Here is a 26,395-nt window from a genome sequence, read left to right on the forward strand (position 1 = left end):
GTTAATGTCATTGTTTCCTCAGCTCTGGCACCTATAATTAAGGGATTTATACATCTTAAAGGACAGAAAGGATTGTTAGACCTCCTGCACAAATCAGGCCACAGCATTGCACCAATATTTGCTGTGGAGGGACCTGTTCTTTCCTACTATGCAAAGGAACACTGATATTGTATTCTGAGATTGCTTGACCTGATTTGTTCAGAAGGATGGACAACCGTGTTTGTTTTTCCACTACCAACTCTTCAGAATGACTTGCATGAAATGGACTATGAAACAGTTCTATATGACAGCCACACTTCTGCTGAATAGGTTGAAAGAATGAAGAATCCTATACTGCAGGGTGCTGTAAAAGATTTCAGTTGAAGCCCATAATTATACTGTGCAGTTTTTTAAAGGGATAAGTATATACTCAATATTAAGCAAACGCTTATTCACTCTTCATGCCACTCAGTATCAAAATACTGCCATCTTGTCTGTTTCTAATTCCTATGCTCACACAACTATAATTTATCTGAAAATTCATATTGCTCAGCTTTTATTCCAATGCTTAGTCCAGCCCATACCAATTGTTTTGTAAAGTATATTCTCATATATTTTGTCCAGTCCAGATTTGAATGACTAGCAATGGGGCTTCCACTACTTCCTTATTCTATATAGTCTAATATAAGACATTTAGGGATTTTTTTCTGTTATTCAGAAAATGCGATGTGTACTATTTCCCAGCAACGTGTGCTCTGATGTTATACACAGGAACTGTCAAGGAGTAGTTGTCAGGAGTATCTATGATTTTAAGAAATCCCCAAAAGATTACTGTACTCCCAGAAATCCCACAAAGGCTATTTGGTGGAACCAGTTGTATCCACACCTCTCAAGTCCCGGACTCTGAAATGAGAGACAGTGACCCTCAGCATAAAGGACAACACACTTGAAACGAGGGACATCAAATTTTTATTGAACACACTGCTTTATTAAAAAAATACATAAGCATGCAAATAGCCGGGAATTTGTTTCAATGAAACTAAATGATTCTGTGTACTAAAAGCATGTTTTTTGTAGAACCGCTATTGACACTAAAATAAAAAGTCAGTTTGTTCAAACACTCACTGTTGTTGCACTCTGGGGTTGCTTTTTTGCCAACCCCAACACTTCCTTCGGCTACTATGCTGAAAGCACTCACAATTTCCACTTATTTTAACAGAAATCAGTGTTAAGTGTTTTAATATTGAGGCTTTGTCTCAGCTCAGTTTTGACTTTTGTCACAATGTGTGACACAGTGTGGCTGATGTGATTAGGCCCTATGATGGTATCCCCTGAATAGATAAACAGAAATAAATAGAAAACAACAGAACGCCACTAGCCATCACCTTCAGCCCCCAACTAAAACCTCTCCAACGCATCATCAAGGATCTACAACCTATCCTGAAGGACGACCCATCACTCTCACAGATCTTGGGAGACAGGCCAGTCCTTGCTTACAGACAGCCCCCCAATCTGAAGCAAATACTCACCAGCAACCACACACCACACAACAGAACCACTAACCCAGGAACCTATCCTTGCAACAAAGCCCGTTGCCAACTCTGTCCACATATCTATTCAGGGGATACCATCATAGGGCCTAATCACATCAGCCACACTATCAGAAGCTCATTCACCCGCGCATCTACCAATGTGATATATGCCATCATGTGCCAGCAATGCCCCTCTGCCATGTACATTGGCCAAACTGGACAGTCTCTACGTAAAAGAATGAATGGACACAAATCAGACGTCAAGAATTATAACATTCAAAAACCAGTTGGAGAACACTTCAATCTCTCTGGTCACTCGATCACAGACCTAAGAGTGGCTATACTTCAACAAAAAAGCTTCAAAAACAGACTCCAACGAGAGACTGCTGAATTGGAATTAATTTGCAAACTGGATACAATTAACTTAGGCTTGAATAGAGACTGGGAATGGATGAGTCATTACACAAAGTAAAACTATTTCCCCATGGTATTTCTCCCTCCCACCCCACCCCCCACTGTTCCTCTGATATTCTTGTTAACTGCTGGAATTAGCCTACCTTGCTTGTCACCATGAAAGGTTTTCCTCCTTTCCCCCCCCTGCTGCTGGTGATGGCTTATCTTAAGTGATCACTCTCCTTACAGTGTGTATGATAAACCCATTGTTTCATGTTCTCTGTGTGTGTGTATATAAATCTCTCCTCTGTTTTTTCCACCAAATGCATCCGATGAAGTGAGCTGTAGCTCACGAAAGCTTATGCTCTAATAAATTTGTTAGTCTCTAAGGTGCCACAAGTACTCCTTTTCTTTTTGCTATACTATAGTCCCAGTTAAAGCACGAATACACACACAATGAAATACTTGCTCACTGTAAATAACTAAGTGTAGTAAGAACCCACTGTAGATTACTCTGACAAATCATTTAGAATCTGGAACCCTTAAATTTTTTTTTAAAAAGTCACATGACATTTTAATCACTGAATAATGTCATTTTCTAACCCATTTTCATAAAGATCCAGTGAAGTGGGATCCATATGATGCCAGCAGAGTGCTGCTGCTTTTTTTCTTTTCTTTTCTTAAAACCCGGGGCCGTAGTTTGCCCATCCCTGCTTTACAGGTAGAGACTTGTGCTGAATATAATGAAGGCAGTGAATGAGATATTATGAGAACAGGCTGGGTTCCATCCAGGTAAATCATGTTCTCAACAGATATTCCTTCTTAGACAGATCACCAAAAAAAGATACTGCTTGGCAAAAGCGTGTCTTAATCAACTTCAAGAAAGTGTAAGCTAATATCCACAGAGAGACTAAAAGCTATGGGAGACCAGCAAGCTGATCAACATGATATGGAGTTTACATGATGAAGTAGATATGCTGTAAAGTCAGAAACAGGCCTGGGTGAATAGTTCAATATTGTGACTGACGTTAGACAAAGGTGTGTGTATCACCAATCCTCTTTGCATTAGCAATTGAGTGGGTGATGAAGCAGGCAACAAAAAGCATTGTGGACAATGTAAAATGGTTTAGCAGATACGAGTTACATGACCTTTACTTTGCCAACATCACTGTTCTACTAAGTACGATGTGGAACTGAATGACTGCCCTTATATTAGAGGGAAGCAACAAAAATTGGACTGAAAGTAAATGCAAAGAAAATCATCATTATGAAGGAAACTGGATGGAAAAGAGATTGGACAAGTAGAAGAGTTCTTTCATCTGGGGAGCATGACGACATCTGAAGGTATTCATACAAGATTAGGAAACAACACTTTTGGAAGGATGATCATCATCTGGTCAAACTGAAGTCTCTCCATCAAACAAAAGATCAAATTATACCATGCGGTAGTACTGAGGCCACTACTATACAGAGCAGAGACTTGGACAATGACAGTGGCTAACAAAGAGATTGAAGGCTGCTCATCACAGATGGCTGAGGAATATATTATACATTTATGGAAAGAAAACAACCAATGGGAGAGTAAGGGAGCTGACAGGTCAGGACCTGTTGCACAATATCATCAAAGAAAGAAGGCTTACGTGGTTGGCACACATACAACATATGGAAGATGGGAGACATGACAAGCAATCATTAAACTGGGTACCCAAGGGAGAGCAAGGAAGGCCAAAAAAGAACTGAGAGAAGACATTGACAGAGGATACTGAATGCATGGGTGTCAAGGTTCCTTCCCCACTCTGAACTCTAGGGTACAGATGTGGGACCTGCATGAAAACCCCCTAAGCTTGTTTTTACCAGCTTAGGTTAAAACTTCCCCAAGGTACAAACTATTTTACCTTTTTCCCTTGGACTTTATTGCTGCCACCACCAAGCATCTAACAAATATATAACAAGGAAAGAGCCCGCTTGGAAACATCTTTCCCCCCAAAATCCTCCCAAACCCTACACCCCCTTTTCTGGGGAAGGCTTGATAAAAATCCTCACCGATTTCCATAGGTGAACACAGACCCAAACCCTTGGATCTTAAGAACAATGAAAAAAGCAATCAGGTTCTTAAAAGAAGAATTTTAATTGAAGAAAAAGTAAAAGAATCATCTCTGTAAAATCAGGATGGTAAATACCTTACTGGGTAATCAGATAAAAAAAATAGAGAATCCCTCTAGGCAAAACCTTAAGTTACAAAAAGACACAAAAACAGGAATACACATTCCATTCAGCACAACTTATTTTTATTAGCCATTTAAACAAAACAGAATCTAACGCATATCTAACTAGATTGCTTATTAACTCTTTACAGGAGTTCTGACCTGCATTCCTGCTCTGGTTCCGGCAAAAGCCACACAGACAGAGAGAACCCTTTGTTCCTCCCCCTCCCCCTCCAGCTTTGAAAGTATCTTGTCTCCTCATTGGTCATTTTGGTCAGGTGCCAGCGAGGTTATCTTTAGCTTCTTAACCCTTTATAGGGAAAGGATTTTTCCTCTGGCCAGGAGGGATTTAAAGGGAAGGTGGTTAGCCTTACCTTTATATTTATGACAACGGGCATCACCTGGGAAGAAGCATCACAGTTAGCAACTGGACTGCCCAAAGTTTCAGCGCCATAGGAAGAACAAAGGTCTAAGGAAAGGTACACTCCTTTTGGTTAGAGGCTAGTCATATATGTTTGGATGGTGGATTCTCTAAGGATATAACTACTCTGCAACCATGGGTTGTAACTACCTTTCTTGTAGATATACCCAACCTATCAAGGTACCAATAGCAATGAAGCTGGAGAAGCAAAGTCTTCATCAAGGGCCGTACAAGTGGGACCGTGGACACTTTCTCAGGAGGCTAGCTGGCACTGAAGCCCATGGTGCTGCAGCTTCATTCCTAGATTAAAGTTAGCTCAGGTATGTCTACATGTGCTGCAATCAGATCTCTGTTTAGACATACCCTTAGATAAAGCTTGACCTTGATTTTTGAAGCAGAAAACTTAACTCTGATCCCGTTTCTTAGCAAAAGCATTTGCCCATTGTGTCTCTCATTTAACTCTTTTTTGTTTGTTGTTTCTGACATGATCCCTGAATTTATGATCTGGAAACTAATTCTGTATTAAACATAAATTAAGCAATTTGATATTTCAATTTCCTATTGGCAGACACTTTATTTTGACAATTGAATTTCTTGTTTTTTGTTTTTTAATTAGCCCACAAAGCAGAACATGAAATGATCAGTGCTTCCCTCACTAAACATTTTGTCAGTACCTTAGCTGGATACTCAAAGGTAAGATAAATTAATACCTCCAATGCTATGCAAAAATATAGACATACTAAATTATTAATTTGTTTCCATCATTTGTATATACCATAATAAATTCAGTGTTGCTCAGCGTAAACATTTATCACTGTACAAATACGTTGTTGCAACATAAAAGATACCATAGTAAAGTCCACCTGGCATACTATGGTGAAATCCTGGCCCTACTGGAGTGAACAGCAATACTTCTATTGACTTCTTTAGGACCAGCATTTCACTCCATGCATTTAGGCTTTGATTTTCCCTCTGCTTAAATGGAATTAGGTCCCCTAATCTGATTGATTTTCAGTGGAAATTGAGTGCCTGATTCTCTTAGGTGTCTTTGAAAATCCCAGTTTTTAAAATTACATCCATTGTAATGAGATGGAAAATTAAAAATTAAAATAATTCTCTCTAATTCACTCAAGCTTTTGCAGTTCAAGACACTGCTTTTTAATTAGGGCTGCTTACCGGGGTGCTGGAACAATGTGTAGAGTGGGACCATTGAACCAACTGTAAACCCTATACATGATGGAAATCAATTCAAGCCAAGGGGTTGTGGCAGCATCCCTAGTTCCAGCACCTATGGTTACTTACATAAATATTTCAATTTAAATCACAGTCTGGCACTTGGAATGGAAAGAAAAAATTTATTAAGCTCCTAAGGAAACATTTAAATGCAGAAATTGTAACTTAATACATATTTACTTTTAAACTACCTGCTGCTAAGTAATGTTAAGTAATGAGAAAGTTAATACTTATAACACCAACCTGCTGTTTTAGACCTACATGGAGCTTGTTGCAGGGCTGGAGACTTAGTTCTTAGTTGGCTCTGGAGACTGTGCTTGTACTTTTCCATTTCAATAAGTTTTTGAATGTCATTTGCTGCAATTCTAAATTTCATTGTTACAATAATACATAAATCCACCATAAAGTCTCTTATCACATGCCATGATATTCCTACAATATCTCCTATGACTTTGTTCCATAATTCCCTGAAAAATCTTCTAACTTAACCACAATCCTTCATTTTAGGATACAGCGCCATTCCTGACTCTATTTTAAAGAATCTATGGAGAACATGGTAGTAACAGTAAAGATTATGAAGTGTGCAGATAAAAGCTGTGTCTATACTCGTATAGCTCGATGTTTACACACTATTCTGTCCATCTCATTAAGACCATACACCTATCTACTGTGGAAGAATTACAGTGACATATCAGGATTTTCTGGTATTTTAAGTCAATGTTCATAAGGTCTCACATCAAAATCTGTTTTAAAAATGTACATATAACCATAGTAGAATAGACCTAGTTTAGAGAAAAAACAACAGTGTAGTAAGCAGCTATCTATAATGTAAAACACAAGGATTTATTTATGTTTGTTTCAGAAACCAAACTGATTGATCTTCCACAATCTTTTAGATGAATTAAACTGAGGCTGCATACAATGACGCCTGATGGTTTATGTGAAGGGAACCACAAACTGAACTACTTCAAATTTGAAGGAGTTCTGTAGCATTCATGCCCACTGAAGTTTATTTTTTTTCAAAAGTAAATGCATATTAGTACATTCTTCACACTTTGGAAGACCAGTTATGCTGGGAAACAGGGAACAACCAATGGCCTTGAGACCACACAGGCAAAGCACAATAATTTCTGAGAATCACAAAAGTTTCGGTTCCATTTTTTCATGTCAGTCAAACCCGATAATGAATTAGACGCAGGAAAATTCTCTCTCTCGCTCACATTTACAAGACTTTTTTTGCTCTTTGAAGAGTGGGCCTGATATAGGCCAGAGTTGGGTGTAATATGAGTAGGCAGTGTGTAACCTTTTCCAGAGAGCTTTACCAATGGATCCTCAACCCTATTCTGCAACAACTGTAGGCTCCTCCCTGAGCAGAGAACTTAGATGCCGATCTGTGGACGTTGAAAGGTGCACATTAAACAGAGCTGGCAGCTGCTTCTCAACCAGGTTATTAAAGAGAACACGTGGCAAAGTAGTCAGGACTAATTCGTTAAGAACTCTAGCCTGTTGCTCCATATCACTGACTGCCTTCTGTTCCGCCAGTTTGACAAATTAAAGTTCACGTTGCTTCTCCTTACCTCTAACTTGCTTATATTTATTTTTTTGTAAACTTAACTTTTCTTATTATTTTGCTCCTCCTGCAAGTGTTCACTACGCTTCAACAAGGACGGGAATAAGCTATACCAGTAGAACTGCATCCATTCTAGGGACTGAAGTGAATTAACTATTTTGGTAAAAACAAAATCACACCCCAACCCAAATAGTTATACTGGTAAAAATTGTGTGTGCAAACCAGGCCTATGTCATACAAATAGCCCCACTGACTTCTGTGAGATGAGGGTTTTGCAGGACTATGCCTTCATACCCTCATATCCCCAGGCTGCAGCTTTCTAGATACTCAGGGTGTGGATAGGGATCCATCCATAACTGCATTGATCATTTATGTATTTGGAAGGAAACAGAAGGTAGAGTATTAATGTTCATGTCAATGCAAAGGGATTCCGATATTTATTACATCTTTTTATTCTCATCAGTGTGAAGTCTCACACCTTATTTACCGCACACCCTCCAAATGTTGCGCTGAATAAAGAATTATTTTCCTCATGGATATTTTATGAATTCTTCACAAACACTAATGAATTTGTCTTCACAATATACCTGTGTCAGAAAAAGGGTATTCTACAGATGGGGAACTGAGGCAGAGAGAGATTAAAGCCAAAGCTGCCAAAAGTATGCGCTAAATTCGGGTGATCAATTTAAGAAGCATAGGGCCTGATTTTGCAGAGTAGTTAGCATTTTATAGTATATAGTACTTTATATAGTATATAGTACTTTATATGTACTCGGATCAAACACTTATCAAACCTCTGATACTAGAGCAACTTCTCTGCCAAATTTCAAGTCTCTGCATCTAAGCATGGAGATATTAGAACTTCTCAGCAGTTAAGACTTTTTTTTTAACCATTGGCCAAACATTTTCCTAATTTCATTCTTGGAAAAAAAATGAACTTTTTTTTGCTAAAATATAAAAAATGTCAGAGATAGACACCTGGCACAGAAATTTCAGCTCAAATGGGTAAAATCTATCAAAGTTATAAGCAACTGAAAACAGAGTCTTATAATAGAAAGTGTTCTGCAACTTTAACTATACACACTGCTGCCAGCATGATCAATGCTTTGACTGAGTCAGATCACTGTAAATTGCATCCCATTTCATTCAGCTTATATAGCTTAAAACACAACTTCCCTCTTCTTCTATTATGTTACCCAGTTTGATTAATCCTTTTCCTCCTTAACTTTTTAATATGGTCTAGCTCATTAGCATTTTATTGCCCTACAGAAATGAACTAAGTTTAATAATTTTTTACTTGTCTAAAATGTATACACTCTAGAAAAATACTGCTCTTTCCTTTGAATTATATAACAGAAGATATCCCCATTCTGAAGGAAGTTAAGTACCTCCTGACTCCTAAATCTGAAGTCTACTCCAATGGATGTTGACACTGTTGAATTAATTTTTTTTGCAGATGCTCTACATCTCTCAGAAAAAAGGCCTTGTTTGTTGCAACAGCATCATAACCAGTGCCATTAGATAAACTGAGCTGTGCACACAATATCAGATGCAGATGTCTGGCAATACACTGCACTTTCCTCACGAGGATTACTATTTGTCATATCTATTAAAGAGAACCACTTATGACTTTTTGGCTAGGTTAAGCAGTAATTAATTAGTCCCCATTAGCTACATATAACCATGATCACACTATGAATGACAAAGGGTAGGAGTAACAGCACATAAAAGGAGATTCTTAATACTTTAAAAGGGCATGGGCCAAGATTATATTCAATTTTTGTCCATCCACAAGTTCTCAGCTACTTTCACAAATATCTCCTCTCAGTTGTCAAAGCTGTTCAAATGTACAAGAAAACATTTTGAAAAATGCCTTTCCTTCCCATATGTTATGATTCTGATGGGAGACCATAACTAAAACAAACATTTCTGGAAAAGTATAAAATGAAAACTTATCTCATACATTACAGGAGGACAATGGGAACAATTACATGTTACCAGTAATAGTAGAGTGCTTTTAAAACAAGAACCATAGAAGAGATTATTAGCTTTGGGAACAGGAAATGCAATGTAGAATATATACATATATTTTTATGCATATCCAATTTTCTCAAATCACTAAGGAATAAGGATAGGGCTTTCATTTTTCTTTCAGATTTTGGGTTAGTGTTGGGGGAAATTATCGATGCTTGCTAATTATGTGATTACAATTGCTCTGTGATGAAAACTCAGATGGAAGGAGAATGCTCTGCTAAATCGTTTTTCAGATGGGAAACCCAGAAGTTTTATGACAGAAAAGACAATGGATAGGGGAGAGAGATATTGACTTTTCTTTTTTTGGTGGCAAAGCCCTCTGTAGTTTGAAATCGTAATAACTCCTTTAAAAAGTAGTTCAACTCTAAAAAGTGATTGGAAGTGTCACTAGAAGGGTCTATACTATCTCAGTGATAGTCAGATCAATATTGCTAGGCTTAAGAAGGGATTTCTACTCTACCTCAGTTGGCAGCTTTGCAGATATATCCTGGATCTGAAAACTACTTGGGATCTCTCACTCAACACCAGCAAACCAGATTTAGTTAAGCTGTGCTGAAGATATATCTGCAGAAAAGAAAAGGTAAAATTGCAGGACTTAGAAAAAACAATGACTTGTCAAATGAACAAATCTGATCTGGCAATCATTGAGACACTACAAACATGGAATCTCTATGGCACTAACGAGCTGAAAAAGTAGATCCCATATGCTTTTACATTTGTTGTTTGCTGTGTTGTAGCTATGTTGGTCCCAGGATATTTACATTTGTCATTTTGTAATCTCTATAATGGAACTATTTCATGTAAATCTGTTTGTGTTAAGAATATGGTATAATCTCTTACTGATTGCATTGTTTCAGATTCCCCGTGTCTGATCATCATTTCTTTGGCTACCATTAAATTTAGGTTCCTTGATTACCCCTTTCTACACCTTCACTTTAAAGCCAGTACATGTGCCCTCAAGGAATTTTAAGGCAGTTAATTGAAAAATTAACAAGACATGTCATAGTAGACACATTTCCCCAAACATTAACAGGCAAAAATACTAGAGCAAGCAAATTATGCAATATCACACTGGGAAATGTATAGTGAACAGAACATGGTAAACTCATTATGGACTTAGCAGCAATGGGCAGACTCAGGATTCTTTGAGAAATATCAAACTTCCAGTGACAGATCTGGACAAATACTGCAGAGCATCTGAAACTCAATCAAGTATTTTTAAGACACAAGAAAAAAGACCAGCTAGACAGGTCTATTAAACTCTCAATAGTTTGATTACCAAACTTGCTGCTCTTCTTCGAGTCCCAGTAGTGTACTAGCAATTATTGTCCTCAAACTAATTAAGACAGACTGTTTGTATTTTTTGGACTAACTCCAAGCAATAAATCCATAGACTCAGTTTTGAACTATTCTATGTGCCTGAAATGGAGAGAACTTGTACATGACTTTTATAATTGCATTTATTGCTTACAAAAATCAACTTATCGCTTGCAAATGGCACTGTGCCAAAAGAGCATTTCTTTGAGGTTTTGGCCAGCTTAAGTCCCATTAAGTTTTAGTTACCACATATTGACACCATAGGCCTACATCTACACACCACTGGAGGCAGTGTGCCGTGTCAGTGAAATGTAAGCTGCTTCCACACAGTGGTTTGTAGCTACATGTGTCACTGAAAGGTTCTGGAGGGAGGAGGCAGCAGGAAAAGGCTCCAGAAGTGGGAGCGGGCGGAGACTTTCCCCGTTTTCTCAGCCTTTCACTGTGGCAAGGAAGGACTCCAGAAGCAGAGAGGCTTTGAGACACTACACTGCAAACAGCAGCAGCATACATGGGGAGGAATGGCTTGGGCATGTAGCGAGACATGTAAGGTACGTACTCAGGAACATACCCATTACCTTCAGGCGTGTCTTTACTTAATTAAGCTGTGCTGTCTACCAGAGTGGATAAAAATCCATTTTTAGTAGAGTCAATGAGTGTGACTTTAGTGTCTCTTTCCAGAGAAGGATGCATGTGTGTTTTTTTGAGAAGGGTGTGTATGCAGTCTCTCATATGGGCTTATTAGTATCAATCAAGTGAAAGTAGTTTGGAAACTTGAACTGAAATTAAGTACATCTGAAGCTGTTTATTTTTAACAAACTACATAAATTAAAGCTTTGAGAGGGAGGGAGTGGGTTAATCTTAAGGGAAAGGAATACAAACAAGGATGAAAAACCAAGCTTTTACTGATGGAGGCTTAAGAGAACTACTACACCCCCATTTGCAAGAGTTGAAGAGGCCTTCGCTTATCTTGGATGACTAATCTACAGACATTCAGCCCTGAACATCAAAAAACTTCTAAAATGAATACATACAATGAATTTTGAATTTTTGACCTCCTCACTTGATCATTGCTGCGACTCCCTGAGAAGTTTTAGATGAAAACCCCATCAATTCCAGCTTTCATAATTAAGAATTTAAGGTCAAGCAATTAGACCTTAGAACTTTAAATTGCCTATTAAATCTAATAAGACTTAAAACTATACTGCTGTGCTAACTTTCATGTAATCTGTGCTTCTATAGCAACTTTCACCAAGGATCTCAAAAAGCTTTATGCACATTCATGCTCAAATTGCCCCTGTGAAGTAGGAAAGTTTCATGCCCATTTTAAAGATGATGGGAACAGATGCCACTAAGCCATGGACAACATCTGCAATAGAGCTGGGAATAGAAACAGGAATCCTATCTCCCACTCTCATTCTCTAATCATTAAAATATTACATATAAATTTGCTTTTGCTTAACTCAATTGTCCCGTCAACAGCTATGTTAAAGTAAAATCCCATCCACTGTTCTTGATTTGGAATTCCTCAGCTTTACCAATGACTAGTCTGTTGCAGCTGTTTTTACATCTATACTTACATTTTTAGCATAAAATTTTATTCTCATTAATTTTAAGCGCATACATTTCTGTAAGCCAATAAGGGTTGCTTGCACAGCTAGAGCTCTATCAACAAACATATTGGAAGTCTAGAGAAAAAATCCAAAATTTACTTTAGAGAACATGGATTTAGATTCTCAGTGGTGAAACAGAGTTTTTATTTTTCTGATGTTGTCTGCATCCATTATTATATAACTTGCTTTGTCCAAACTACAGTTTTTTTAGCAGGCAAGCTATCTGTCTCAGTACACTTAAGACTGTCTTGCAGAGCCAGCAATGTGAAATCCGTTTTGTTATCCAAGAGGCATATGCTGAGTGTGGCAAGTCTGCTCAGTACCTCAGGCTGCCAACAGGAAGAGGATGCCCTGCCAGAGACCATCTAGGACTTAGAAGCTTTCTCCAAATCTCAAATTAATGTTGGAGCTCAAATTTCTTCCTTTTATTGGCTATGAACTCCCACAAATGCATCTGTACAAGATCACATAGATGAGAAAAGTTTAAGTGAGCATCAACAAGCACCTTTAAAAAAAAAACAAAACCACCCACCACATCCTTCAGTACCACCTGTCCCAATTTGACCGGTAAATTACAGAGGTCACTTGTTTTCTTCCAACACAGCTTGGTTCATTTCTAATTATCCTATCATCTGAATTCTTCACACAATACAAAGTAACTTTAATGCTACAATCATCTGACTGTAGCATTTAATCAATCAGGCAGCAGGAGATGAACAAGAAAGAGGAAGCTTCTGGTTAACATACATATCAACGGTACACAGTAATGAAAGGAAAAGAAAATATAAAAACAACAATTGTGGTTTTGTCAATTACATTTACCAAAGTTAATTGGACTGGGGTTGTGGCTCTTCAGTGACTGAAAGCCTCTGTGTAAGCCTGCTATGTCTTTGAGCAATGTAATGAGCCTCATCTTATCATAATCATTGTGACTGTTCAATTAGTTCACATAAAAGGCACTTGTGACTATTAGTGTGCTTTTCAATATTGTCATTCAGAAAGTTTCATAATCTCTCTGCACTGGGCTGACCAGCAAGCTGAAATCTTCTAAAGGACTTAGATTGATATTTGGCAGGTACTGCTGTTCTGTGAACATTGCTCTCTTTTTTTTGGCAATTTTTCCAGTATACTTCCCACATTCATCATGTTCTTTGCATGTCAGGCACTTTATGTTATCAGTATGAGTAGCATTAGGCAGACATTAGGCCACTAAGTTAAATAAATTCAAAAACGAATGAAAAAACAAGACCCCACAGAAATTAAAGCACAGTAAAGAAGGCCTCAACTTCTCATTAAAATTAAATATCTCCTTATACGCCTGCAGGTTTATAGTCCAAGACATATTTCCCATAATAGATGCAGGAAATATCTGAAAAACATGCAGCCCATTTTTTCTGAGGCAGGGCGCTCCCCCTTTGGCCTGTTCTTCTGTGTGTTACAGAGGGAGACAAAGCAAAAAGATATGCCACGTTTTCAGACAAAAGTTTAATAGTTCACAAAAATATCAATAGTTTAACCTGTGCCATGTGAGCCCCAGGATAATAGAGACAAGGTGGATGCAGTAATATTTTTTATTGGACCAACTTCTGCTGGTGAGACAGCTCTCTCTCTCTCTCTCTCTCTCTCTCTCTCTCTCTCTCTCTCACACACACACACACACACCCACCCACCCACCCACCAATAGAAGTTGGTCCAATAAAAGACATTACCTCACCCACCTTGTCTCTGAAATAGTTAAACCTAGCAGAAATATACCTTCTTTACAATCAGACAAAAATATGAAGTAATTTTTCAGTGTTAAATTCTTTATTTGAAGTTTAACAAAATCCAATTTCTTGTCATTGGAAATACTCATATGTTATGATTTATTTCACTCCAGTAGCTTGCTCAGCTTCATTATATTGAGTTTTCTACAAACATACAATCATAGAATGCACGTTCCAAAAGTGCTTAATGTGCCTCAATTTGTTTGACGTGAACAGAAGACTGCAATTTACATTTCAGTTAATGTTTATAAATAAGTAAAGTTGGGTCCATTTAAAAGACATACATTGGAGAAAAATTTATCTCAGTCAGTAGGAGATGAGTAAGGTGAGCTCAGATGAGAGCATACTCCAAAACGTGAGCTTTTTACATAGTAAAAATGTGATTAACCCATCACAAAGCTATATACTTTTTGCAACCAACATTCACTTTTAAAAGTCACACAATAACCAGTAAGTGGGGAAAAAAACAAACATTTTCCCATGAACTGAGTGTTAGGTCAATACAGGTTTTGCCAAATTGTGACCATAAGTAGAAGGTTTATATTAATTTATCTGGAACAAAATATTAATCAAAATTTGCCAACTATTTTGTAATGAAAATGTATCCCTCTACAAAACATTTTCCTCCTTGCAGGGCCTGAACTAGAAGTACAGCAAACTTTCAGAACAATTAGTTTGGAAAATTAACATAATGCTACATTGACTAATGAGAGAAAAGAAATAGTATCTTATGTGGCTATCATCTCACACAAGAAAACAAAAGAAGATTCAGCAAGAATGCATGCTGAAAACAGAAAAAGATGACCCACACCAAGTCACATCAATGGAGAATAAAAATAATCAATACAAGTTTTTAAGCACTTTATCTGCAGGTGAATTTTAGAGGTGCTGCACTGGGATGTTAAAAATCTCACTTTTTAAAAAAAATCTCTATCATCTAAAATGCCTCAGCTTGAGAGCCTTGATAAAGAAAGATATATTTCAACCATGAGACTTCTTCAGGAACAATCTGCAAAGAAAAAAGTAAGCAGAGTTAGTCATGGCTATTGGAAGTGAAATGAGACCTAAGAGGTCCTAAAGCAGAGGTGGGTAAACTACGGCCCATGGGCCACATCCAGCCTGGCCCCTGAGTTCCTGGCCCGGGAGGTTAGCCCCTGGCCCCTCCCCCGCTGTTCCCCCTCCCGCGCAGTCTCAGCTCACTGTGCCACCAGCGCAATGCTCTGGGCTGGGGGCTGCGAGCTCCTGGGGCAGCGCAGCTGCAGAGTCCCTGCCTGACCCGGTGCTCTATGCTGCACGGCAGCAGCGCTGCCAGCCACCGGTGCTCCAGGCAGCATGGTAAGGGAGTGGGGGGTTGGATATAGGGCAGGGGAGTTCGACGGGGTGGTCAGGGGCTGGGGGTGTGGATAGCGGTCAGAAGGCAGGTCAGAAGGCAGGAAACAGGGGGGTTGGATGGGACAGGGGTCCTGGGAGGGCAGTCAGGAAGGAGAGGAGAGGTTGGATGGGGTGGTGGGGGGCAGTCAGGAGCAGGGGTTCTGGAGGCGGTCAGGGAGCAGGGGGTGGTGGATAGGGCAGGAGTACCGTGGGTGGGCCGTCAGGGGACAGGAGGGGTTGGATGGAGTAGGAGTCCTGGGAGAGCCATCAGGGGGTGAGAAGCAGGGGGGGTCGGATAGGGGCCAGGCCAAGCCTGGCTGTTTGGGGAGGCACAGCTTCTTCTAACCAGCCCTCCATACAATTTTGGAAACCCGATGTGGCCCTCAGGTCAAAAAGTTTGCCCACCCCTGTCCTAAAAGTACCTTCATCTGTAACCTCTGCAGCTTGCTTTCAAGTGGTGGTAAAGGTCAAATTTAGAAATGCAGACACTGATACATGTGCCCCATTTCCATTCCAATAACCATGAACCTTCTAAAAGAACAGGAGTAATTGTGGCACCTTAGAGACTAAAAAATTTATTAGAGCATAAACTTTCATGGGCTACAGCACACTTCATCAGATGCATAGAATGGAATATATAGTAAGAAGATACACACACAGGGTGGAAGTTGCCATACAAACTGTAAGAGGCTAATTAATTAAAATGAGCTATTATCAGCAGAAGAAAAAAAACTTTTGTAGTGATAATCAAGATGGCCCATTTAGACAGTTGACAAGAAGGTGCGAACCTTCTGTATCAGTCAACATGCTCCCTTGAAATTTAAGACTTGATACCAGGAAGGATGCATTTCCCTAAGCTGCTATAGAAGAATGCCTTTCCTGCATGATGAAAATGGGCAAGTTTCACAGGGCAACATTAAGTTTCTTAAATACATATTAAGAGTATTGCCAAGGAATGCTTTATAAGATGCCACTGATATTTCAATGCAGACATGAAGTTGCCGTATCTCTTCAGTTTTACTTTAACAATACTACTGTATTTCTTTGAGGGCTATGAAGGCCATGTTCACTCTGTCTTAAATTTCAGAGTTTCCCCTTCTGCCTCTACTTCTGAATGGTTTAGCTTTAATTCTGTCATCTCAAATAAGAAGACAGTCCTACAGAGCAGACAAAACATGGTGGAGGAAAAAATACACAAAGTTGAGACACGGAACACAGTCCTCCACCAAGAAACACAATTTTCTCCCATACAGTCATATCTCCATTCACCTAAGCTTCCGTGTTGTCGTCTCTTTTCCTTCCCATACTACTCTAATAACTCTGATTTGCAGAGTCAGTCTGAGAGTGCCCAAGAGCAAACCAGCAGGTTCTGGCCAACTTTCCACCTCCTCCTGGATTGTCCTCCCTAACATTACAAGATAAGTCAAACAATCCACAACTCAGGCTTCTCTGTGCATGTACAGTAAGTAAAAAACAAAGTTTGAAATTCAAATGTTCTTTGTTGATATTTCACATCTTTGCCAAAAAGTGGTGGTTTTCCTTCACACAACTTCATGCAAACACTTTCTTCAATTTCAACTTGCATAGGTTTAAACCTCAAATCTCAAAAACTCTGTCAACCATCACTGCAAATTCTGTACTGTTTTGATTCAAAATAATCCATCCGTGGTCACAAATATAACATATGTGAAGCTCAGACCAGGTTTGGGTACAAAAACCACAAAACCTGACAAGTTTCGTGGAGTCTGGGGTTTTGCTGCCAGCAGTTTGCACAGCTCTAATCAATACCCAAAAACGGATTGCAGAGCAGACATGCTCTAATAATTTTTAGTCTCAACATTTTGCCACGTGGTATATGTTTTTTCAGTATTCAATGACTGTAATTTTACCCCCACTCCTTCCTACCACCGTTTAAGTCCACAGCTTTTCACTAAGATGACTGTAGCTTCTTGTTATATGGTCCTTTCACCCACCCACACTTTTCCTAATCCTTGATTTGGGTTTTGCCTCTCTTCTAAGCTTCAATGACCTATCTTCCTCCCTATTAGCTTGTCATGTCTGTCCATCTTCCTTTCTTTTACCTTTACAGATTATCAAAATGTTCCAATAAATTATTTTCAGTGTGCATTAAAAAGACGCTCTGTCTGCAAACAAAAAGCGGACATAACTATTTGAACACAAGATGAACAAATTCATTGAAGAGAAAAATGTGCTACTGTATGTATGAAGCTGCAATTCCAACTAAAGTTTAGCTTTCCAAATATTTTGTGGAAATATTAGTTTTAGCAGGTGGTAGTGGCTAGGTTTTTAGTGACATGCACAGGGATATATGTCCTCATTCAACAAAGCACTTAAACACATAATAATCTCATCCCCTGTACTGACAGCTGTTGCAATTCTATCACAAGTCTCATGATATCTGGTGTTTTTCCCAAACTTCTGGAGTCCTGCAATGCAACAATCTCCGCTGTCATTAAAAAAAATAAAAATAAAAATAAAATAAAGGTTTCTAGCCTTCATGGGTACGGAGAAAAGCCAGAAAATGTGACCCAAGTGCTCACAAACCAAAAGGCAAATAAAAAAGTGTTTTTAAGGGGGGAGGGATAGCTCAGTGATTTGAGCATTGGCCTGCTAAACCCAGAGTTGTGAGTTCAGTCCTTGAGGGGTCCATTTAGGGATCTGGGGAAAAAATTGGGGATTGGTCCTGCTTTGAGCAGGGGGTTGGACTAGATGACCTTCTGAGGTCCCTTCCAACCCTGATATTCTAGGATTCTATGATTATTTTTACGGCTTGGCTCTTTATTATATATATATATATATATATATATATATATATATATATATATATATATATATATATATATATACACATACTAGATTACATAAGTGATTATCTTATATTTAAAATTTCCCACAAATGCGGGGAAAATGCAGAGATGAGATTGAAAATTAGGTCCACTCATGGTTAACTGATGTTGGTGTCTAAAAAAAATAAAAGGCACGGAAGGCATAGAAGTATTGGATATACTCAAATTGCTGAAGTCTGGAGTTTCACCTTAATCAAGAATTGAGGAGTCCAAGTCCTACTGAAAGTCAATGGGACTCATGTTCCTAAGTCACTTGGACAACTTTGAAAGTGCCACCCTTTGTGTACAATACTTTCATCTCTTTTTCATAAGGTAGCATTCCAAAAAGTATACATTTAAAAACATTACCTAGCACTGTAATTTAACTTAATGTATTTGCCATCATGAAATCCATCAAAGAGCTATTCAAAGTGACCAAAAGCAGCGCCCGCCATGAAAACTTTGGAACTGTTGCTAAATACGTACTTCACAATGCATTACAGCTTTGATTATGTGGCAGTGACGTATTTCCTAGTAGGAATTATTTAACATGCATTTTGCAAGCTTCCTATTCGGAATGATTAAAGAGCAAAAAAGTTCATTAACAGAGTTTACGCTGTCCATCGATAGCTCATGTCCTTCCTGAACAGAGTTCAGCAAAACTCAAACTTCAGAAATTCAGAGTTAATGTAAACACCCACAGAACCTTAATTCTGACCGCCTGGAGCTGGCAATAGCCACTGGGAATTAGCTTCAAGCACTCCAGTCCCTCCATATATATTATCCAACAAAAGAGAAGCATATATATGTAGAGGTTCCAGTTTACATCATCTCAATACAGAATTATGTAGGTTGGGTCAGTGGCAGGGCCATGGGGTCTTCTTGCCATGGATACTATCAGTAGTGAGGTGCGATGTGAGATCAGTCTGTGGATTTAAAGATGGGCAGGGAACAGTATAGGTTTAGGTGGTATCCTGTGTGAAAATGTGAAGGTATGAAATAAAAAGGTATAAAGTGGTTGTTAATTTTACAAGTGTGGGATTCTGTTGGGGGCATAGGCTCCATTTTTGAGTGTATGAAAAGTGCAAGTAGCTCTGCTGTGAAAAGGTAGAGTGTGAGTATGTCTGCTGGGCATTATGGGGCATTGCTCAAAGAAGGTGACCCTTCCCCATAAAGGCAAGGCCCCCAGAACCTGGCACAGAAAAAAAGAGGTCAGAGACCCCCAGATCCCAGTCACATGGCGTACTAAGACACCCCCTTGATCCTGTCAAACAGAGAAGAGGAGAACCTCAGACTGACAGGTGTCCTTGCTCTTATTTTCCCCAGTTCCTCTCCCAATGACCTACACCCTCCCTCTTGAGCTCCCAACCCCTCTCACCTCCCTTACCACCAATCTCCATCTATCCCCTCTCCCCTCAATGCAGCCCCAAGCCCCCTCACCCCATTCCTCCAACTCCTCCACCCCCTAAAATGAACCTCCCTTGCCAGCAAGCATTCAGCTATCTTTTTATTTATTTTTAAACAAAATATTTTTGATTACTTCCCCCAAAACAGAAAGCCACCCTGACAGAAGTAGATTTTAGTAATACACCTCCCAACCATTTCCTGTTTTCTGTCCAAGGTGGGACTTGAACGGACACTAGCTGGGGGAGTTGGGTTCAAAGAACAACTGCTTATCCTCTTGAGGTATTCAGCTGGTGTGAAACTTTGAAGACTAACAATCCTGCTAACCAGTGGTGTGCTGTGTATGTATGCATGCAAGCCATGCATTGTACGCCCATTGGTCCAGCCCATGGGACAATTCTATCCGGCCCCCAAATGCAGAGGATGCCATTTTGTAGAACAAAATGGTGTCCTCCACACAGTTTGACCTTGCATATGCCATGTATACAAGGTAATGCTGCCCGAAGGATGACATATTGGACCACCTAGTACATGTGTAGAATTGCATGCCTTACTAAAAATATCACAGCACAGCACAGCACTGCTAACTCCTCTGTCTATTCACGCTCAGTGCAATCTATTAGGAGCAAGAATAAGCACGTGAGGCTAACTGAAGAAGCAAAATCTTTTTCAAATGACCTTTTAATTTGGTTTTCCCCAAAGAGCTGCTGGATGCCAAGCACTCTGTTGGTGTAATCCTTAACTGCTGGAGACCCCAGTGTGACGATCTGCATTCTGGTTTTTATCTCAGGCTCCCCTTAGTCAAGTGGCCCTAAATTTGGATCACTAGTAGAACTCCATGTCCTTATTAGGCACACCAAATGTAAAGGTGTAGATTTTAGAGCACTTAGAAGAGTTGCGCTTTAAACAGAAAGTTGGCCTTAACTTTAACTACAGCAGAGTTGTTGCTCTGCTATAATACTCAATGTAGACAATTAGGAAGGCCTATCCAGATGACTACTGTGGGGAAAAACTTTTAAGCTGGTGGGTACACAGGGAAATCTACTGTGGAGCCAGAGGAACCTAAAACACCAGTGAAGGAACCCCAGCTACTCACCACATCATCTTATACTCCTCACAGCTCATTCTCCCCAGGAACTATGCTGCTCTTTGTATTCCTGACAATCCCTGCTCCCTCGCTATCCCTCTAGAAGACGGATGGATGATGTGAAGAGCGCACTAAGTGTTACAATCTGCCAAACATTTTTCTGCCATTTGGAGAGGAGCTTGCTCTGTAAAGCCAAAGAAATTCAAACAATGCAACTGAACTGGAGTGGAGGGGCTCTAACGGAAATAAATGATACACCGATATTTAAAAGCATCAGCACACATTATAGGAGTCCAAAATTCTTGGGCTTTCCCTTAACGTGTTATTTAGAAGTGTAGTGCTTTTTAGAAAAGTGACCATTTAAAGTATGCCATTGTGGGGATCCATTATTTCCACCTCAAATACATTTAGTTTTTCACCAAATCAGATTTTTTCCAACTGTGACTCCTATAAATTCAATGCTAGGATTTAAGAGTTCAGATGATCTCTTTCATTTTCACACATTAATAGTAATTAATGTTCTGCAGTCCACCTTAGGCAGTAACACTTGTGCAATCCTACTGCCTTCAAACTGCATGCTCAGATATACTGATCCAACCCCACTTCCTTTAACAAGTTTACATAGTTCTAACTGATTAAATTTCAAAACACTTCTGCTGACAGTGAACAAGAAAAAATAGAATCTACTCCATTCCTCATTACTGTTCTGGCCCTGCAGTGTTAACAGGGGTAAAAAGCAATATCATCTTGTAATTAAAATCAACAGGTATGACTGACTACAAACACGGAACAGATCTATAGAGTAAGAATGCATGAAAATATGAGTTTTTCAAATTAGACTTGCACTTAGACTTGCCAAAAGCCTCTATATCCCCTATAGTGATCATTTCCATAGCAGGCTGACATAGTACTGTGCATGAGGTTTTTCCCCCCCCAGAGAATGGAAGTGATTTAGGTTTGTTTAAACTTACCTATGGTTTACAATCCACTGTGCTATTCAGTGAACTATGAAACAAGAAAGGGATAATTTAGCCGTCTCCACAGCATTTCTCAAATTGGAACTCATCCATGTTTTGATTTTCCCACAATTCCATTGTGGGAGCTTATGAATCAGGAGCTACAGTAAATGTTAAGGTATCATTTTTGAAATCATCAGTTCATTTTGTTTAATGAGAAACAACTCATCTTTAAGTATTCATTGCTTGGAGACATTAATACATATTTTGTAACAGGAAGAAAAAGTAAAGCACTACAATTCCTTAAATGCAAACAGCCCTTCAGATGTTATAAAACCACTGCTGACCTATATTTTCTTGAAGTAAATGCTTCGGTGTATTTATCAGATATCCAAACTAAACAGAATTTACAAGTACTGTAGAAAGTTACTTTGAAAGTGATGTTAAGACAGTGGGTGGTGATGAGAATGGGGTATCTCAAGTCCTCCTTGGTCAAGTGGCCCCAAATTTGGATCACAAGTAGAACTGCATGTCCTCACGAGGCACACCAAATTACAAGACAATCCAAGTAACCACATAGATTTTAGAGAACTTAGAAGAGTTGAGCTTTAAACAGAAAGCTGGTCTTAAAGTACAGCAGAGCTGTTGCTTTGCTACAATGCTCAGCAGATAATTAGGAAGGTGGGTGGTGATCAGCAGAAGGTCTGGAGTATCCCAGGAGTCCCATAGTCCAGGTCAAACAGATCTTTGTCCCGATTTTCAGGAGTACCGTGTGCTCAAAAACCTCACTGAAGTCAATGGGAGGTACAGATGGTCAGCACTTCAGACAAATCAAGTCACTAGTCAATGATTTAAGTAAACAGATCCCTTTGCCCAGTGTGGAGGAAAAGACTACAAAACTGACCTTGTCCACAAGTCATCTGCCATCCCTAACAAAAATATTAGTGAACCAAAGTAGTATTATGAACAAGGCTTCATTTATCTCAGCTGTGCTATGTGCTTCTCCAACCTGACCCCCAAAAGGGGGATAGATGTCATCACCTTCCCTTAATTTTAAAAAGTTTTATTAGAGACTTAGTACCTAAATCCTCAATGCCATTCCCCATCCTCTGCAATCTTTCATTAATGGCAGGCTTTCAGACTGTCATGTACAATATCGAATCAGATTAGAGTTTCGATGCTGACATTGCATCTGCAGTCTCCTATTCTCATACTTTATGCATATTTCAGAGATGAGTAGCTGATGTGGTAGATGCTTATTAATGACAGGTATGTCCGCGGGAGCTGTGGCTTATCCCAATTTGAATTTCTTTATGTTGTAATTTTTAATTCTAAAGTGACAGATCTCACCCAACTCCAAAGGCCCAATAGGTGCTCTGGTAATCCTGGAACATGGGAATCCTTCAAATTAAAACACGTCTTTTTCTGATCTACAAGTTACAACAGAATGTTACAGAGTTCACAGATGCCAGATGCTAAGTAGGAATAAAGCTACCTTGATCATCTAGCCCAGCCCCTGCCAGTGCTAGAATCACTATAGTCCCTGCTGGCATTGGAATCCATGAATCTACAGAATGCTTTCAGTGTCTGTGCAGTCCAGTTTCAAGTGGATGAGATTACAACAACTAAAACTGTAAAATGATATTCCAGTTATTTGGCCTAAATTATCCTTTTCTTAATTTCATCCTATTTGTTCTAGATCATGTCCCTTTGTATACCATAGACAACTGCCCTGCCCTCTCCTACGTTGCATTTACACTCTTCATTTATTTAATGCAAATTTTAAAAAGAATGAAAACATTTTCTTCACAGAATTTCGAAAGGTCTCATTCATGTAGAGCTGAAATAATTCTTCTTTGTTTAGATTACCTTGCTTTGCTCTCCAGCAGTTCCTTGTATAGAACCCTTAACTAAAATCTTCATAAAAGAATCTTAACCTAGAATGATACAAGGAATTTTTTTTTTTTTTCTTCCAGATTTTGAAATGAGAAAGGGGCAATGACCAGCAATGCACAGCTAATATTCTTCAGGTTTTCCACAAGCTTTTCCCATTAGTGATAAACCCCATGTACAAGGGGTATATACAGCGCTGAAGAGGATGAGCGGACAGAGTAATCTATTGTTTTCTTATTTAAAGAAAAGTCCCTCTGAACTACAAGCAAGTAGGGAGGTGGCACCACTTGGTAAAACAGATTAAAGAGCATTATGCTGGAAATATTTAAGAGTCCTTCCTGTAAAATATACTGAATATACAGCTCAGTGTTCAACTGGTGTAATCTGAAATTAGGAGGCTAGTGGGCAAGTTAAGTGATATTTCCGTTGGGAAATATTTCACAAGGAAACGTTTATAAAGTAAATTCCACTTTTGAGGAAGTCGGATCCTCTCCACAAAAAAATGTGCTCTTCAAAAGTACTATTATGAGCTCCAAGGATACAGCATTTCTGGCAGGAATGATTTAGCAGTATCCAGGAAGGTGGTGAATATGACAGTCATGGAAAGGATCTCAAAGTTCTCTACAGTTTGGTGAAGAAATTTTAAAATACTCCCAGAAACCCCTCCTAGTGCATTAGTGCCACAATCTGTGAAGACTGATTAATAATTCTGGGAAGTGTTTCTCAGTCTTCACAGATTGGGGCCACTAATGTGCTTCAAGGGGTTTCTGTGAATATGTTAAAATTGTTCCTCTCCAATAAAACACGCTCCACTCTTGTTCCTCTCTGATAAACCATGCTCCATTCATCAGGTGAATCATCTGTATTGAGAAAAACATTTCAATATGTATTTGTATAATACACGTCATAAACACAATAATAAGAAGAGTAGTCATTGTGGTACATTGCATTCTTGTCACATTTCAGTACTCCTTCATGTCCTTTTTCTTTCAAACCACCATTGCCACACACACTGTTTAAGCAACTTTAATGTTGCATCATAAAACAGTAAGAGCAAAGTGGAGCAGAAGATTTATTCCGATAAGGTAATTATATAATGTACATAATCTGTGTACATGTAATGTGATGCAAATAGTCTCAACTGCTCTTTTTAAAAGTTGCCTCCTAATTGTGCTTGAAAATTCAAGTTTTCATCTAAATTTAGGCCTTCATAACTGCAGGGGCTAAAGAACCCCTTCAAAAGGTGAACAGTAATTCATGCAGTGAAATCTGCAGACAGTTTGAAATAGTAGCTCTGAGAAGTATATATAGATATATAGATATAGATATATAAAAAGCCTAATCATGATAATTCAAATGCCATTAACCATTTCTCCACTGATCATTTGAACAAAAATACCAACAACAATTCTTTACTGACTACATTTTTTCAATTTTAATTCACAACTTCTCCCCTTTTTGGCTTTACCTGCTTTGCCACAGAATTTCTAGTTTGCCACATGGGAATGCTACAGAGTTCAGGTGCAGCCTAATGCAGAGTACATGGGCCCTTGACACTTTGCTGTTCAGGGGAGGTGGAGATTTCGGGGGGCCAGGAGATGAACAAGGGCATGAAGGGACAAAAGACCTACTTCTGTGCAAATTAGGAACTTAACTTTCATTCACTTCCAGTTTAAGAGGGAGCAGTGGACAAAGGACCTAGAGCTTCTGACCAGACTATTGTCCCAGCACTTGTCCAGGCCTCCTAAACTGTACGGGGTAGAGCTCTTTAGTCCTCTATGCCCCTTTGATATGTATGTGATCAGAGCAGCAGAGGGTCAGGAGAGAGCAGTGGTTCTTCTTAACATTCTGCCCAGGACATGGGCCCTGACTTCAGGTACAGCCATATTTAGGTACCTGTGCAGAGAGGAGTTCAAAAACGTATCAGTCCAGCCCTAGCCTTCTATTTTCAGTATATTAACATTAAATGAACTACTGAGCTAATACATTCTATGCCAAGCAAAATTTCATGGAAGCTACTCTGGCAGCCTTTTTTTGGTGCATTTTAAACCAAAACAGAGCTGATAAATCTATTTAATTCTGCTGATTACATCAAGCAATAAAGATTCTGCAATGAGAACCTTGTTGACAATTTTGCTTATATGTGAGGCACAGGAGATTTTGCAATAGCTATATTAGCTGTGTAGCACTAATAGTAGAGAACATGGAGTGAGTGGCATACAGTAGGCAGACCTAAAGGGAGGATTCTCTGCTCCTTGAAGTCTTTAAACCACGATTTGAGGACTTCAATAGCTCAGACATAGGTGAGGTTTTTCGTAGGAGTGGGTGGGTGAGATTCTGTGGCCTGCGTTGTGCAGGAGGTCGGACTAGATGATCAGAATGGTCCCTTCTGACCTTAGTATCTATGAATCTATGAATCTATAAAGAACTGAATTTTCCTGTATACTGGTACCTTTAGTTGTTTTGAAAAAATATTTCTGGAATAGCTGAAGCATGATAATTTAGACTATTTGTGCCTATTTTACTCTGTGAATCCATGTCTGTGAAGGAAGAGGCAAGTCTTGTGTTCTCTATGAAGAGAACTTTGCTGCCTCAATCAGCATACATGTACTGAATATCAGTTTCTAATAGCACTGAAACATACAGCAGTAGAAAATGACTAGTACAGGGACAATATAACTCAACTGCAACTTGTCAGATAAATTTTAGAAGTGCCTGAGCTTTATTTCTAAGCTTCCATTTCAGTCAGTCACTAAAGATGAGTGCTCACAATTTCTAC

The 26,395-nt window shown here is 39.1% G+C and overlaps 1 protein-coding gene across 10 annotated transcripts in view; it reads right to left on the reverse strand.

The window, feature by feature from the left end:
• CLEC16A (C-type lectin domain containing 16A) overlaps positions 1 to 26,395 on the reverse strand; it is a 204,313-nt gene that overhangs the window by 22,781 nt on the left and 155,137 nt on the right. For 3 of the 10 annotated variants that reach the window (XM_043494554.1, XM_043494553.1, XM_038418504.2), the window contains one exon: positions 14,142 to 15,068. The exons of the other annotated variants lie outside the window; for them this stretch is intronic. In XM_043494554.1, the coding sequence (XP_043350489.1) occupies positions 15,058 to 15,068 (11 nt within the window). In that variant the 3' untranslated portion in view covers positions 14,142 to 15,057. Of the gene's footprint in view, positions 1 to 14,141; positions 15,069 to 26,395 lie in introns of those variants that run through there. 10 annotated transcript variants of the gene reach the window in all.

This window comes from Dermochelys coriacea, chromosome 10 (genome assembly GCF_009764565.3).
Source record: "Dermochelys coriacea isolate rDerCor1 chromosome 10, rDerCor1.pri.v4, whole genome shotgun sequence".
In the NCBI taxonomy this organism is placed as follows: Eukaryota; Metazoa; Chordata; order Testudines; family Dermochelyidae; genus Dermochelys; species Dermochelys coriacea.